The 16,671-nt window shown below is 42.0% G+C and overlaps 1 protein-coding gene across 5 annotated transcripts in view; it reads right to left on the bottom strand.

The window, feature by feature from the left end:
- ENOX1 (ecto-NOX disulfide-thiol exchanger 1) overlaps positions 1-16,671 on the bottom strand; it is a 511,619-nt gene that overhangs the window by 88,263 nt on the left and 406,685 nt on the right. For all 5 annotated transcript variants that reach the window (XM_019749803.2, XM_074329326.1, XM_074329327.1 and 2 more), the window contains one exon: positions 13,528-13,645. In XM_019749803.2, coding sequence (XP_019605362.1) covers positions 13,528-13,645 — 118 coding nt within the window. The remainder of the gene's footprint in view (positions 1-13,527; positions 13,646-16,671) is intronic.

Genomic DNA, 16,671 nt, shown 5'->3' with positions numbered 1-16,671 from the left:
AAGGGAGCTTGACGTTCCTCAGTCAGGCCCAGAAAATGGGAAGGAAACATGGGAGGAAGCCTCTCAAAAACTTCTTTTCAGAACTCTTGATTTCTCATCCATTCAGATGGCCCCGGTTCACATCCTTCCATGGGGCACATCTTCGCATTTCTTCTTTTCCTCCCCAGAGCTTTAGTGCTACAGAGTCCTGCTTCCCTAAACTCAGCATACATCTTCTCTGAGTCCTTGGGGCAGGAAAAAGTGCAGGCATTTTAAAAACTGTCTGGATGGCTGAGTTACCACAAGTTTTCCCTGGGAGAGAGGGCTGTTCAGATATTAAAACCTTCTATATGTTGAGCATGATAATCTTTCTCACTTCCCCACAAAAGGCAGTTTTTGCTTTGTTCATTAAAATGATTTGTTTTTGGTTTCTGAGAAATATAATTTTTTTAGGTAGCTTTATTCTTACTAGCAACTCCTTAAAGACACTCTGCAAGTGCTTAAGCCCCAGTTAAGTACTATTAATCAAACACTAGTGCTTTTAAACACCTCTACCCCCTTTTTCAAACTGAGAATTAGACCTGTTTGGGCAAGTTTATGAAGTGACCTTGATTCAATTAAAGGAGTCAGGGATGGAACAGACTTCAAACTCATATCCAGTGATTTTTTAAAAATGACTTCCCTCCAATTAAGCAGGAATTGGCATGAAATAGTTTATATCTGAAAGGTTAAAAGAATTCCTCTGAGAAAGATGCTCTCTTGTTACTAGCTTTTTATTGACCATGAGAGACAAGGTGCTATGGATAGTTTTACATAAAATACTTTGTTAACATGGTCCTGATACTCTGGCATCAATTATAATATTCCTCAGGGGCCTAAATGTTATATGGAAGAGGCAAAAAGTCCAATTTAAGTTTTAATTTCTTGCGAGAGCCCAAAGATTAACAACTTTCAATTACAAAAAAAAAAAAAAAAAAAAAATCAAGATGTATTTTCCATCTGCAATAATTTCAACCTAGTTCTAGAGAAAAAAGTGTCAAATGTTACCTTTCTCATTTCTTTGTTGTTCTTCCTTTTATCCCCACCTTTTACCTTGCCCTAGTCCGCCATCTTTTAAAGGCCTGAAAGAACATGTCATTTCTCCTGCTCTAAAGTGTAACATATAGAGTCTCTGATATATAACGACGGAAGCAGGAGGCCACAGAGACGTGAGGATGAGCCGGATGCGTGTGGTGGTCTGGGGACCCTAGGGTGTTTCTAAGGAGGGGTACAACTGACAGGAAGCCCACATTTCTGCTACTGTCAATCTCAGAGAGGTGTGTAGACATAGATTATACATTGGCGGGAGGCTGAGGGGTATTAGAGAAAGAGAGATGGGGCCTTGAAGCCTCGTACCAGTTATGAGACTTGGGGCACATCAGTTAACCTCCATTAGACCTCAGGGTCCTCATCTGAAAAACATGGTCACTGCTGTAGGATTAAACAGACAAAGGTGTTTTGTTGTTTTGTGGTTTTTCTTTTGTCTAAACTGAAAAAAGAAATATCCTTCAACAGACTAAAAATTCATTCTTCCTAGTTTTAATTTCCTATCCATGCACTGAATAAATTCTTGTTCACCTACTGTGCACAGTGCAACGCACTGGCCATTCGGGGAGGAAAAGATCCCAAACTAGCCTGAGGATCATATGGGGTAGAAGGTCCTCCCATTTCAGCATGGTGTCACCCTCATGTGCTTAACACAAGTGGAGAAACAAACCAGACCTTCTCCAGGGGTAAGACAGAGTTCAGATGGACAGATTTACACAACTTCTCAGGTACGCTCAGCTCTCACAGTTCTTTATGGCAGAGTTTATTGGCTAGTTCTGCTGTGACTTCTGAGAGTACGGAGAGCAGGTACTGTACGGGCCCATGACGCGATACTATTCCTGAAAAAAGAGAACTCTGATGATACGGTACTGGGATTTTTCAGAGGAGATAAATAGCACTCTCAGATCAAAGACTGAGTCTCCATTAGTCTTATAAGATTTTGCTATTTTTTCCCCTTAATGTGACACTGCAAGGAAAATGGTATCATGGTTCTGTACACATTGTAAGGAGTCACTGAATATTTATTTTAATTTTGTTGCTGCTTTGTATTATGATATTGCTTAAGACAATTCATGGAAGCAAAGAGCTAAGGATTGAGAAATGAATTGCTTTCGGATGCTCAGATTATGTAAACTATACTACAAAAGTCTAGTATAGTGGGTAGACACATTCCGTAAACAACTGACTGGTAAATAACTAAAGGAAGAATGAAACCTCTTAACCTACCTCCAAAAGATTTGCCAAATATGTGTTGTCATGTAAGTTGTGCCTAAAAACTTATAATTACAAGAAATACCCAGCATAAACTTGCAGAATTTACTCAGCACTCCAACTAATTATTGTTGGGGGTAAAATACACACAAACACACACTTTTCTCATTTAGAACATGGAGTGGGGAGGGAGAGGACATACGCGTATTACATCTAAGATCTCTTCTAAATTGAAACTAAGGATTGATATTATTGTAGATCCCATGCCTCAGACTTTTATTTTTAAGTTTTATTAGGAGATACATCTCATAAAGAAAAGCCTCAGGAACATGGAAGCACGGAGGGCACTTCAATAAGTCTTGAAATTAGATGGAGACTCAATAAACTGGTGACCTGCAGGTAGGCACTCCCAGGCCCTGGGGATGCAGAGGAAACATGGGATGAAATGGGAAGTCAAACGGTTAATATTGTAGCTCAGATCATTCCAGATGAACCATCATGTCTGTGCCTGCGTTTTGAGAGATGTCTGTATGTTTCTCTTTACCTGTTTGGAGAGTTAGGCAATGGAAAGCGTGGGTTGTGACAGTGTGCGGTTTACCAAAGGAAACGCGTGACATGGCATGGCTCCGGCCCAATGAATTTGACCTCTTCATAGCATTTCTTCTTGTTCTTGCTAAAACCACAGAGCAGATTGCTTTTGAGGAAATATATATCACTCAGCTAAAAAAGGGACTGTGCCAATTTCCTGGATATTTTTAAAAGCTGGCATTTCTGTTGGAATGAGCTTCAAAACAGTTTTCTGGATGTACTGCCTGTGTTGAAGCCAATCTCTTGCTAGTTAGTAGAAAATACAGAAAATAATGGGAAGACTAAGCATACGCCCCATTCAGCTCCGTCTCGATTAACATTCTAAGGTTATAAACATCTTCAGTCTACCTTTGCCTCCAAATGGTATCACGGTGCCACATGCATAGCACGCACTCAAAGTTCTTGATTGATTTTATTTGGTTAGACTCTTATGATGCCACTTAAGGTATTTGAGGGATATTCCGGAGCTTTTCTCCTATAATTTAGTGGTGCCATAGAAAGGTCATCAGCTTGGAAAGACGGAAACTGGTGTTGAGTTTTAGATTTTCCACTTCCTGTCTTGGGCAAATAATGCAACTTCTCAACATGGGATTACATATTCCCATTTGTGAGCGAAGGAGGAACTTGCACAAGATGGATCCTAAGGGTTTCTTCCACATCTGAAGAGACTCATCATGGCCAATCTCCCTGTGCATCAGAATTCAGCATGACTGCCTGGCTTTCAAGTTGAATTATTCTTGGATCCTTAATTTAATAAACATGCACATATAACCAGCCCTTGGACTAAGGAATGGTAAGACGGTGTGGTCTGAAAAGGTAAGTGTATTAGGGCAAATTAAATGTGGAAATTCCCTAGTTTATAGAAAAAGAAGGCAATTCAATAACTGTCCAGCATCTGATACTAGTTACTATTCATTACCACTTTTGACTTTCCTGAATGATTGGAAATGGCCAGGTGGTATTTCCCAATCAATATGAATTTTACCACAGATTCTCCTAGGTAATTTTAAAATTATCTATTATAGTTTAATTATTAAAATAACACATGCACATATTAGGGGAATTTTTTGAGATACACAAAGAGGAAAACAAAAATCACCTTCAATTGCACCATCTAGAAACAATCACTCTGAATGTATTGATCTACATCTGTATAGATAATCTCCTAACATACAAACTGTGGGTACAACACATACAAAAACATATAACTGGAATGATCTATATACATTGATTAGTAACTGTTTTTACTATGTGGATAGAAACATCTGAAATGGAGTCACTAATATCAAGGGGCCCTAAAGTGAACCTGGGTGGGGGTCCCTGGGGGACGTGGCCTTATGCACGTCCACACCTGGATGGCACATGAACATTTAGCCTCTGCTTACCACAAATGGCTGTGCCTGTTGCCCTTCTCAGACGGAGGCTTATTTCTATGAACGCCAACCTAACAACTAGCACGGTAACCTATGCTGTGTAGACTGATGTTAGTTACATTTGTCTGTGCCAATCATAATTCTTTTAAAACAACTTAGGTAAGCTGGCAGGTTTTGCCTTTATAAACTTTTGTCTTTTTCCTCCCTCCTCGGAGCACATTTCATGTTCCTCCTGAAGCTGTGTCTCCCAGATGGGAAATCCTACAGACCCCAAAGGAACTTCTGGTTTGCTTTGCAGCCTCAGCTCTTTCTTGTGCAACAATCACTTAGCAATATACTGAGAACCTTCTTTCATGGCATTATATAGTCTTCCGAAGGATGATTTATTTCAAGGCTGCTGCATATAGATATGTGATTAATTAACCAGTAGCCTAGTGTCAGAGGTTTATGTGTTCCTAGCGTAATTCTGATAACTGCAAATTTAGGTAACTGTGTCAAGTGGCAATGAGTCAAGCAAGGGCCTCTGGGACACAGCAGCTCCAGAAGTCACAGCGGGCTCATTAAAGACCCTGTGACACCCTGCCTGCAGCATCACAACACAGATTCTGTCTTGCAGCTTCTCCAGGAATATTTCTCCCTGCTTCTCTGCTAGTGATGGAGAGTCAAATAAAGCATCCCTTCTAGAACCACTTCCCAGGATGTGACTCACTGGGCCCCAGAACTGGGGAGAAGTGTTGCTGAGCAGTTTAGTGCCTCCCTGGTATCATGGGCGTTCACCCAAGTGAGAGAGAAGAGTCTCTAAGCCATTCAGATACCAGAGGGCTTACTATAATAATTTATAATTGCCACAAACTTCAATTACCAGGGCTTCTAAGTACTGTAAGTCCTTAATATAGTCGACAGGTTCTTAAAAACTGTGACTTTAGGCAACACAACATATGATGAAACCAATTTCACCATGGGCTGACTGAAAGAAACAGGAGTTAAGTTCCTACGGCATATTTCTGGTCACAAAAACATCAGCAAACTTCTAAATAAAGACTCAATGCACTTCTAATATTATACATTGAAATAAATGTGAGCTATATGTACATTTAAGAAAGATTAATAAAAACAAGTAAGATCATTATTTCCAACCCACTTATTGCAGTTCAGGATTGAGGTGGTCAGAGCCTGTCCCGGCGGCTCAGGGAGCAAGGTGGGAACCAACCCTGGACAGGACCGACGCCCTTGCATCACAGAGCACACTCACACCCACACCCACACTTACTCAGACTGGGACAGTGTAGACACACCATTCACCTCACGTACACATCTTTGGGATGTGGGAGGAAACCAGAGGCCCTGGAGAAACCCACGCAGACATGGCAGAATGCGTGAACTCCACACACGGTCAATGGCTCTAGCCAGGAAACGATTATTTTTCCTCATCAATGTTGTAACAAAATGGCGTTATTCGAGGACCTGCTGTACAAGTATCATATAGCGGCTGGTGGCATTTCCAAGAAAGGGAAGAAAGTAATTATTTCTTTCAATTATTTCTTTTTTCATTAGTTACATGGCACCAAACTGTGCATGGCTAACTGGAATTCTCTAAGACGTCTTCTTGTCCTTGCCTTCTGCATCCATACGGTAGACGGAGCGTCTTCAGGCCTTTGATTAATGAAGCGTTGGGTAACAGTGTTAGGAGCCAAGATACAATAGCTTTATGTCACCACCTGTGCTTTGATGAACAATGCAGTATGAAAGCATGGGAGAATTAGGGCAACGGTGTTCATAAACAGTCCATCACTGTGCTAAGAAGTTGGTAAAGCATGTGTTTTAATATGGTCTGCTATTGATTCTTTTGGCCGGTGCCCCACTTTAACAGTGCTATAGTCACAATTTAAGTTTTAGATGGAGAGGTACAGAAGAAAATCAATAGACACTATCTCTCCACTACCAACCAGCTACACATCTATAGCTTGTCCGCCACACTCCCATTTAAGGGACGTCATAGATGCTTTTGGGTGGGCTGGTCCATTTATCACGTTTTCATAACCTCGGGTGTCCTTTTTGACCACCTCAAAGATACAACTTCAATTCCCAAAGGTTCACGTGAAAGAACACACTATATTTTCTATTTCATTAACATATAAAAAGCTTAAAAGAGATTCACTGGTTACACAAGGAGGTCTGTCTGAAAACAAAATCATGTCGAATTATTGTGTCTGAGCTTTAAAAAATACAGAGAAACATGTTTATATTGTTAAGCTATGCAGAAAAAGAAATAGAAACCACAGTCTTTTGCAGTGTTATAACTAACCAGTGTTTCTTTTCTTCTTTATTATTCATTTTTAGATTCTCCAAAGTGACTAGGTATTATTTTTATATGAAAAACAGATTTTGTGTTTAAAATGTTACACACTGCTGGAGGGCAATGAGCTGATCTGCTAGAAGTGTTTTCTATATGCACCGATAGAATCACAGGTGAGAATTTGACAATCTGTGCCAATGTTGAAAAGGATACTCCCTATTTCACAATCAGACATTCCTACTTATTATTTACAAAGTATAAGGAAAAATTAGGAATAAATACTACTAAGGAATTCTTTCCTATGCTTAGGAAAGGGAAAAAAAAAGACAACTCACCCACTTACCCAGATTCTGTCACCTAAATTCCCTAAAAAATATTCTGATTTTTTCCCAAAAGTTGTTCAAACCACACTTAAAATCCAACAGCACTGTGTTAATTTGGCTCAAATATAAGCTGAAAACATATTTCAACATCCTGTCAGAATGAGATACTAAGAGTGTCAATAAAATGACACTAACATAAATGTAAATTCAGATTGCTGTTACAAGTGGCTGCTTGGCTCCAGGAGGATGTTAGGTTGCTATAGTGTTTTCCATAGCAACTTTGCATCTTATTACATAAATATTCCCCCAGTATCCTTCAAGTCTGCTAAGAAAACAGGATTAAATCTACTTATGTAATGATCCTGCATCAGCCCTAATCAGGATGAAATTACCAGAAAACATAACAAACTGTGATGTAGATCGTGGTTTTCTCAGGGAAACCAACCGCTGGGGTCTGTGCACGGGCAGCTGTGGTGAACCTGCTACTCACTGGCCATTTGTCCGCAGTCTTCCCAGGTCAAGGTCTCTGTAGCTCTTCCTGAAAATTGGCTGTTAACTTCCTCACTTTTCTGCTCTGCCTACCAACAGCCCGTCATCAGCCTACGTGCTTCACCAGGCTCCAGGGGCTCATATCACTAGGCAAGAAGCCAGGGCTTGACAAAGCTGGAGCCTGCTCCCCCAGGGCAGCTGGGAGCCTGAGCTGGTATGGCACACAGGAAAGCATTCGGAGAGCCCACCCAGCTCCATGCTAGTCCCGACCTGCGTGGATGCTCGGAGGGCCTCCGAGAGGGCTCAGCCGAGTGTTGTGGAGGTGAAACACAGTTGGGTGGTTAGAGTATCGGGGAAATTCTGTGCTTTCCTGGACACGATGCGATTTCATCAGCACAAATCAATTTCACGTGAAACACATGTGTATGGAAAATGTGTGCATATATGAGAGAGAAGTCAGGATGACGGCACTGTCAGGTGCTACATAAAAATAAAACTATTAGGGGACTAAGCTTGACGACAGTTTCAGCTCCAAATGTGAATTTATAAAACAGGTAAACATAGTCTGGTGGGGCAGAAGGAGCACTTCGTTACAAAGGAGACCTATGCTACAGGTTCAATCTAATAACCGCTGTCTCTTGCGTTTAAAAGGTAAAGCAATTTACAAAAATAAATACTCAGAAACATGTTCAGTACGAAAACGGAACTGTAACTGTTTATGAAATCAGGGCACTGAAAAATCTACCCAAAATAAACATGTATTTAAATTCTTTGGCAAGATTAGCAGGTGTTTTTTGTTGTTGTTGTTGTTTTTTTTTCTTATTAAGGATGAAACAGAAAAAGCCGTGGCTCCTTGGAAACGAAGGTCTATTTCAAGACTTTAGGCATGAAGCATGCTACGCAGCCCACCGGAAGATTTAGTGCCTCATCTTTCAGCTATATTAGTTTTAATTAATCACATTTTCTTGTTTGGCATTTGGGTTCCCAGAAGATATTCCTTTGTGGTTGCAAATAAAATGCTTGCCTTTAACTTGGTGGTCACTGACGGACACACACCACTGCTCTATTCTCCTTCAGGCTGTCATTATGTGTGAAAACAGAAGTCTGCACATAGCTTATCCTTCCAAGCTTCCTCTCAGCACTGAGGCCCTGCCTTTAGGGTCTGCTGGTGCAGGAAGCTCCACCGTGACAGTGGCCCCAGACTGAGCCATCTCACTTTCCATGCTGAATGCTCTTGTCCCCCTGCCTAGTTCTCAGCCACTCTAGAGTGAGCCTGCTTAGATCCCATTCAATGCAATGGCAAGCTTCCACCCGCTGGGAGAGATACGGCCCCCTTCAGGCGGACCCATCTGTCGACTGCAGGACCCTTGTCTCACAACCAGTGGCCCCTTCCTTCTGTACCCAGTCTGGTGCCTCGGGCAGCCGTGAAACTCTTCTCCTGCCTGATGGTGGCTTCCCCACTGGGTATCCTGGATGTCTTTCAAAAGCACTGCCATACAGGAAATAAACCAAATCATGAAAACAGGCAGTGCTGGTGTTCAAAGAGATCAGGGGGATAGCCAGAGAGAGACTTATTATTATTACTTGTTTTAACCTAAAGCACCCAGCTATATAGAAAACAATTCGGACAGATGGAATACTACTGGTTCCAAATAAACTTAATTATGAGTCCCTAAGTTGACCGAGTTGGCTGAAAGATTTGGAAAGTCCTTATTTGACTTGCTATTGAAATTAGAAAAAAAAAAAGTCTGTACCTATGGTGTGGTGAGTTTCCATGGGAAACTGACAACTCAGAAAACACTCTTGATAGTTAAAGAGTATTGGCTCCTGTAAAGAACCCAGAGTCTAAATGAGGTGTGATTAAAATCCAAGAACATCTGTACATTATGGAATGGTTTAAGGGGTGTCTATTAAGCAAAGGATGTATTCATTGTCACTCTTCTAAAATTTGTGTTCAATGTATGATGTGTATTCACCAAATATTGGACAAGGTAATACACTGTGTAGCGATGTTCATTTTGGTTTACACTGAATTTAATTAAGTTAATGGCTTTAGAACATGCTTGGCATTAAGGCATTTTATTTTTTAGTAATTTAATGTGTTTATTTCTTCTCTTCTAAAGGTGTCTCACACCCTTGAGGGCAGGGTAGACTGTGTCTAACCCTCTCTGTGTCCCCTGGGTCCCACCGTGCCTTGAATATGAGAAGGTGCTCGACAAATGTTTGCTAAGAATTAGAACGACGCTGAGTTTCGCCTTTCTGGGATGTAGCCTATTGTGTACGTGGCCCTGAATTTTTTATGTATAAAAGTTCTGAACATTTTGGGGCAATGGATCGACTTTGTTTAAACATGCTTCGTAATGCTTGCCATCTAAATCCAGTAAGAGCACCCATTTTTAGGGTTACCATCTTCCTATCAACTTCCGGGACATAGGCATAGAAAACCAAGAGCAGAAGAAGGGGAATATGCAGTTGAAGTCAACAAGCGTTAGCTGGGCACTGACTTGGTGAGAGGCCTAAGGCCAGGCGCTGGAGGACGAGAGAGATAATAAGCAGAGTTAACAGTTACTGACTGTATTACACTTGCTAACAGGTACTATGTGCTCAACACTGTAATAAGGGCTTTCCAGGCGCTGACTTGTTTAACTCTCACCAGAGATACTAAGACTACGCAGGCTTTGCATCTGACACCTCACACTCTGGGACACACTCCTTCGTTCTCCCCTCGCTCCTCTGTGCTCTCCTGCTCTACCTGCGCTGCCAACCTGGGGAAGGAGAGAGGGAGGGAGGAGGGGGAATAGACCTGGCTTTTAAAGTCGGTCTTGGTTCCAGTAGGAGGTAGACTATGCAACGACCGAGTCAAAGTTTTATCCAAAATTCTCCTCATGGGCTTCGGAACAGGATGCCTGTCTTCTTGAACGAACGCTTTGATAAATCTGGCCTGATTTTCAACTTTACTAACAAAACTCATTTTCATGTTTTAATCAGCATCTTAGTTTTGCTCCAGCAAACTCCCTTTTCCCTTTAAGATTCAGCTGACGAGGAACAGTGAACAGCCTGCCCAGAATTATATCGCACTTACAGCAGCATCGGGGAACTCTAGCCAAAGACACACTGTAAATTCTTAATTGTGGTAAAAAGCAAAAGTACAATGAAGTATTCTTCATTACCAGAAGATCAGAGATATATTGAATGTGGATTAAAAAAAAATTAAAGTCAAGGTATATGATACAAGTCCTCACATAATGCATTATGCCCTCTCTAGAAACCAATTCTCTCCAGCTCCCCCTCAGAAATAAAGTGGTGCCCATCAGTTTTCGTTCTAGGGCAGAGATGAAGAGGAAAGCCAAATCTGGTGGACCAGACTCAAATGTCTGGTGGGGGGACGGCCTCACCACAGACCTCGCACAGGCAGGAGGCTCCCAGGAGGATACCCTTCCCTCCCTGGAATTTCCAAGAATTCCTGGGTCAGCTACTGCTGAGGAGGTCTGAGGTGAAACTCTCACCATTTTGCAGAAAGGAAAAAGGCAAGAGATTCTTTAAAGGATAGAGGATTTTACTTCTATTATAGCATTTGGCAATTCCCCTGCCAGTGAATTAGAGCTACGTTTTGAGAAGCCCACTCATGGGTGACTGACAGATGCAAATTTGCACCTAAAATGAGTGCTGTGTCACCTAAGGAAATGCAACAGAAAGGTGTGTTTCCCCCTCAGACTATGGGGCCTCATCCCTCCATCCCTTCACCCCCCCGACCCCCCCAAGCAGCAGTTTGATGGGGTCTGTCTGAGGCTTGGTCAAAAGACCAGATGGGAGTTCTTGCTCTCGGCTCTGTCCCCAATACGTGGGCTGAAAGAAAAACAGGTGCCTGCCTTTTGGAAGGATCTCTGGGGCCCAGTGGAATAAAAAAGGTTAGTGGCTTGCCTTTCCCTCTAATCAGTCCTGAGCTCTCCTCATAAATCACACGGCATGTTCTCTGGTCCATCTCATTTTGAAAAGCACGAAAAAGGCTTTGAACTCCTGGGGACCTGGCATTTGAACTCGAGTTCTTTCATCTCCTCCCTCAGAACATGCACTGTTGTACTCATTAATTTCCACCGACCAAGGAACAAGCCTAGAGAAAGCTGCTGAAAGCTCAGGTCTCACTTCGGGCTCTTATTAGATGCCTGGGGAAAACCACGAGAGGTCTGGGAAGAGGGGTCTTCCATCCTTCCAGAGAGGACCCTATGGTCCCTGGTGAGGGGCGGGGAGAGGGCCTTAGCTTCTCTGTGGATTCCCCTGCAGCAGACCTCAGGGGCCCACCCTGTAGGTGCTGGCTTGCTGCCATGTCTGCAGGAGCCCCTCTGTGAGCCTACTGTTCTGAGGCATTATTATTCTGGCTCTACGCTAAGTAGGCTACGAATTACATACATTTCTCACTTGGGAAATTGATAGTTTGTTTCCTTGTTTTTGTTTTTTAAAGTTATCCTTCCCCCCTGCTTAAAAACAAACAAAACAAACAAACAGAAAAAAAAAACAGCTACAATTTCAAATCAAAACTTCTGATGAACTCAATTCTTTTCTCCTATACCTATTTTATAAGATGTGAAGTAGCCAACCTTCCCCTCATCCAGGGATTTCAAAAATGATGAAAGCTTTTGTGAGGAAAACAAGTTTTATTTCTTTATTGGAAAGATTTCATTGAATTTAAGAAAATCACACTAAAGTGCGCTCTTTTGATGTATGAAGATTTGCAGAATAGAAATGCTGGGAGGAAGGTGGTTTCCTCAAATAAGAAAATCCTACCCCAATAATCAACCAGACCTGAGAAATCTGGTATCGGCTTAATAGGAGACACATATTGACACATAAATGCCAGGTTTGTTTTTCAGACAAAGGATATGTGGCTTCAAATAATAGTGGCATGGTGCTTTTTTTTTTTTTTTTTTTTTATGCTGGGCTTCCGAAAGACTTAAATGAATAGAATTGGAGGATAAAAGGGAAAATTTCCAAGGTAGTGGTCCTCAAATTTCAGCATGCATCAGAATTCTCTGGAAGTCTTAAACCCCAGATTGCTGGATGTTTCTCATTCAGTAGGTCTTGGATAGGTCCCGAGAATACACATTTCTAGTAAGCTTCTAGGTGACACTGACCTTGCTGGACTGGGGACCACACTTCTGAGAGCCACTGCGCTAAGGAAATTAAACTCCCTTCCGATATGCCTGGGTGCAGGAGCTTTTCCTCCCCACCATTATATACGCTGCTGGCTTTCTCGTCTAAAGCCCCGGAGAAACACAGCATCTGACCACTCTGCAATTGTGACGGCCTAGTCACTTTGGAATCTTGGTTTTGGCTTCCACCAACAAATTAGCAAACATTCTTTGGTTACCTGAACCTTTCTTTTAAAAAGCTTGGGACAGGCTGTTTTATTCACTGGAACACATGAGGAGACAAATCAAAGCTATGTTACGCCTCTAATTTGCTTTTTTGCTGATGGTGGCAACTCGCAGGCCCTCGAGACAACGTTCTCCCGCTTGGACACGCAGTCTCCTTTGGTGTCTCTTATGTTTGAGCGAGCACTTCCCTGGGCTGCTTGTACAACACCAAGGGATTTACATCTACATAATTGGAGGAGAGTTTTAACTCAGTATCTGAGAGGAGACAGAGCACATAACCCAGGGCTCATTCTGAGCTGCTCTCCTTTTTACAACTCCAGAGTGACGCCCCGTTCTTGATACCCAGTGGGCCAACCCTTCAATCGCAGGTTAGATGAACTCAAATTTATTGGAAAAAAGTCTAATTCTCCAACACATTGGCTCAGAGGCTAGAAAGCTTCTTTAGGGATTAAACAATTCTCATGTTAGAAGTACACTGACTGAAACGAGATTTTATCTGGACTTCAGCTTTAAAGGTGACTGCCATACTCTGGAAAGGGATTTTTTATGGGAATAGGCACATATCTCTGAGAAAAGGCTAATGGCCCGAGACCTACATATAAAGAAACAACTGGAACAATATAAATTACTATGCTCCTAGGAAGGAGAGTAGAGTTCTGTTAATAAAAGGCAGAGTCACTCAGAGATGAAGGCTTAGTATAACTCCAGTAAACATGAGTTACGCGGTCGCTTCCCAACACGTATGCCCCACCTCAGAGTAGGAAGGCCACCATGGTAAGTCACAGGTACAGGGCAGTTGCCAGCATTACCTGATTCGTCGACTCTCATTTTTTTAGTAGGGCTGTCACAGGTCTCATCGTCTGACATTTCCATCTCCTCTTCACGGCGGATACCCATGAGCTGCTCACTTTGAGCGTTCCGGAGCTCCTGGAAGTTAAGGACACGTGAGTGTCAGTCGCAGACACGCGTCAACATACCTTTTCCCAATGGTCTCTTAGTTATTATGACTGACATAGGAACACACAGCAGAATCTGAAGTCTCACCCTCCCAAACATTGCCCCGTCCAATCTCGGATGAACTTCTGAGGGGTGTGGGGGTGAGGCAGGGGCTGGAACCATGGGGATTTGCTGTCAGGCTTGGGATAAATTTTTGCTCACCAATAACGAGTCAAGGGCTCTTCGGCAAATTATTCAATCTTTGAGTCTCAATTTCCTCATTTGTAGAAAAGGAAATAATATCATCTACTTGGCAGGGCTGTTGTGATTACACAGAAATACCTATCACCACGGCTGGCTCATAAGAGGGGCTCATAGTTAATGATCAGGAATCAGCAAGGAAACTTTTCAAAGACCCAGTCCGCCACTGACCTACCGGGTAACTTCAGGAATGTTCCTTCAGCTCTCTTAGCCTCAATTTACTCACTGGGATACTGTGACAATCATAGTTTTGAAGCTAAAGTAAGTTAATGCACGTAAGACGCTTAAGACCATGCTATGCAGTTGGTTCTCTAAGCTGATAATGTAGATCACTGTTGTTCTTCATGCAAAATAGTGCCCGCATGTGTGCATGTGCCCAGGTGTGATCACACACACACACACACACGCAAAACCCATTCAAATGTCCAAATGGTAAAAATCAAAAAATGTTGGAGACAAAATGAAAACAGATGCCTTCTTTTTTGGTGTTCCACGTTATCGTGTAGGGTTTATTGTTTTCGTTGTGATGGTTGCTTTAGCATCCTTTAAGATCTTAGCATCATAACGTACGTTCTCTACTTGTTAGAGGTGTGACTGCAGTCAAGGCATTTAATTTCTCTGAGCCTTTGTCAACTCACCCAAAAATGGGGACGAGTAGCAATATAAGGCTGTTTGAATGGAAGAGTATATGTGAAAACCTGTGAAAAGCAAAGAATGATGGAATATATGTTTTTCACAACGGATCACACTGTAATCCTTTTTGTTAAATAATTAAATTATTATTTTGCATCAACCTGCATATTATGTATTTGTGAATCCTTACCCATTTTGTTCTCTTATATGTACTGTCCTAAGGAAAAGGGTTGCCTTTTCCTTTTTTTACCCCATTTAAATTGAAGTCTCTAAAGAAAAGTCAGTTAAAATGATTTCACCTTATAATAAATAAACCTATGAGTAACAATAATACTCAATTATAACACCTAATGCATTAATGGCATGGCTAAGCATCGTTCTAGCAGCCATTTAATTGATGTACAGACCTTAGTCTGTTATGGGTTCTCTCAATTCACTTCTCTCCTTAGCTCACAGATTTTAGCCTTAGCACTATGGACAGGAAATTACTTACTGCTTACGGCATTTGTATGGCCAACTCTGACCCCCGGGAATCACCAATGCAGAGGACAGGGAAAGGGGTTGGCAGAGAAGCAAGGTCCCTGCCAACACGGGCAGTCCTGAAAGCCTACCAGGATGACAGGCCATGCCTCCTTACTTGACTGTGTCACCCAGTAGAAAGAGGTGGCAATTCTGCTTTAAACACCACCACTGGGTATCAGAGGCAGATGGAACACGTGATTAGTGGGGACGTTTTCAGGTTGTGATCAGCTAATTTTTCTGCCGACAAAGAGCCCAATTCCCAAAGAGGTGGCCTGAAAATACTTAAAACGAGGAAAAGTCAGGTGGAAAGAATAAATGAGGCTGAAAGGGCCTATTGTTTAGTCCCTACAATTAATGACAAACTGTCACACAGTAGCAGTTCTGTGGGGAAGGGCGGTAGGCAGGAAAAAGTGGGAGGGGAAGCAGCAAAAGCTGAGGGTGTTCCCACGGGGTGCCCCTGGTTCAGCAGTAAATCACTAGTACACGCTAATACATCTGTAAAGGTGTTGCAGATAATTAACAGATGCTGTACATGGGGACGCAGAAAAAAAAAAAAAATCAAGCCAATTATCAAGCTCATATGTAACTGAGAAATCATCCACAATGTTAAATTACCAAGTGGTACTTAATCAATTAAGTGACACGTAGGAAAGAAAAATCAAAGGTAATTTAGAATTCTATTACCTAGCATATCAAAAGAGGTGGTGGGAGAGGTAGGGAGTCACAAAGACCCTTTCCAGGAGCACTTCTCAGGACTGCATCCACCTCTACCTCTCAGTAAAGCAAAGCAAGCAGGCTTTGCTTGGAACCAAGTTGGAAGCTTTGCATGTCCTGCTCTGCAGGGGAGAGAGCCCAGGCCCAGAAGGGGGGAGCCAGGGCTAACGTTGGGGATCGGACACAGCAGGAAGAGTGATTTAGATCAATACCTGATATTTGCTGACACTTGTGTACTAATGTCAGCCTTTTTATGCCCAGGCTTATTCAGCATCATGCCACTTGCCCTTCTCTTAACATTTCTTTTAATCATGCTTGGTTTTATAAAAAAGAAAACAAACAATTCATAGATGCTCCCCAAATCTGAATCATAGTTTATGGATCTGATTTGTGTTTCATGCCCCTCAATTTGTACATATCAGCATAAACAAGGGCTCTTTCCTCCTGAAAATCAACCTTCACTCCAACTGATTTCCATTCAGTCTAGGAGAGCGTCAGGTATGCACCCTTTGTTTTTCTGGACCCTGAAAAATTAAACCATAATCTCACCTCCTCCTCACTCATACTCCTGAACGGAAGAACAGAACTGCGTCACTCACCAAGCACCTTCTTAGGCATTTGTGAACAAAACAAAAAATGTCTTTCTTAACAATAAATTGCACTAGCACTTTAAGTGTCCCATTATTGTGAAGTCATTCAGAATTCACCATAAAAACAGTGATAATAAAGAATTCATTTGGTATTCATGTGGATATTATATCTAGTGCCATTGGTATTGAAGTGTAATTTAGCATTAGTTAATGGGCACTTAAAATGCTACCCAAATGACGGATGTCCGAGTACTTTGTGCTTCCTCACACTCTATGAAACACTTATTTTACAAGTGT

The sequence above is a fragment of the Rhinolophus sinicus genome, linkage group LG04 (assembly GCF_036562045.2).
Source record: "Rhinolophus sinicus isolate RSC01 linkage group LG04, ASM3656204v1, whole genome shotgun sequence".
In the NCBI taxonomy this organism is placed as follows: domain Eukaryota; kingdom Metazoa; phylum Chordata; class Mammalia; order Chiroptera; family Rhinolophidae; genus Rhinolophus; species Rhinolophus sinicus.
This window is presented reverse-complemented; position numbering and strand designations above follow the sequence as displayed.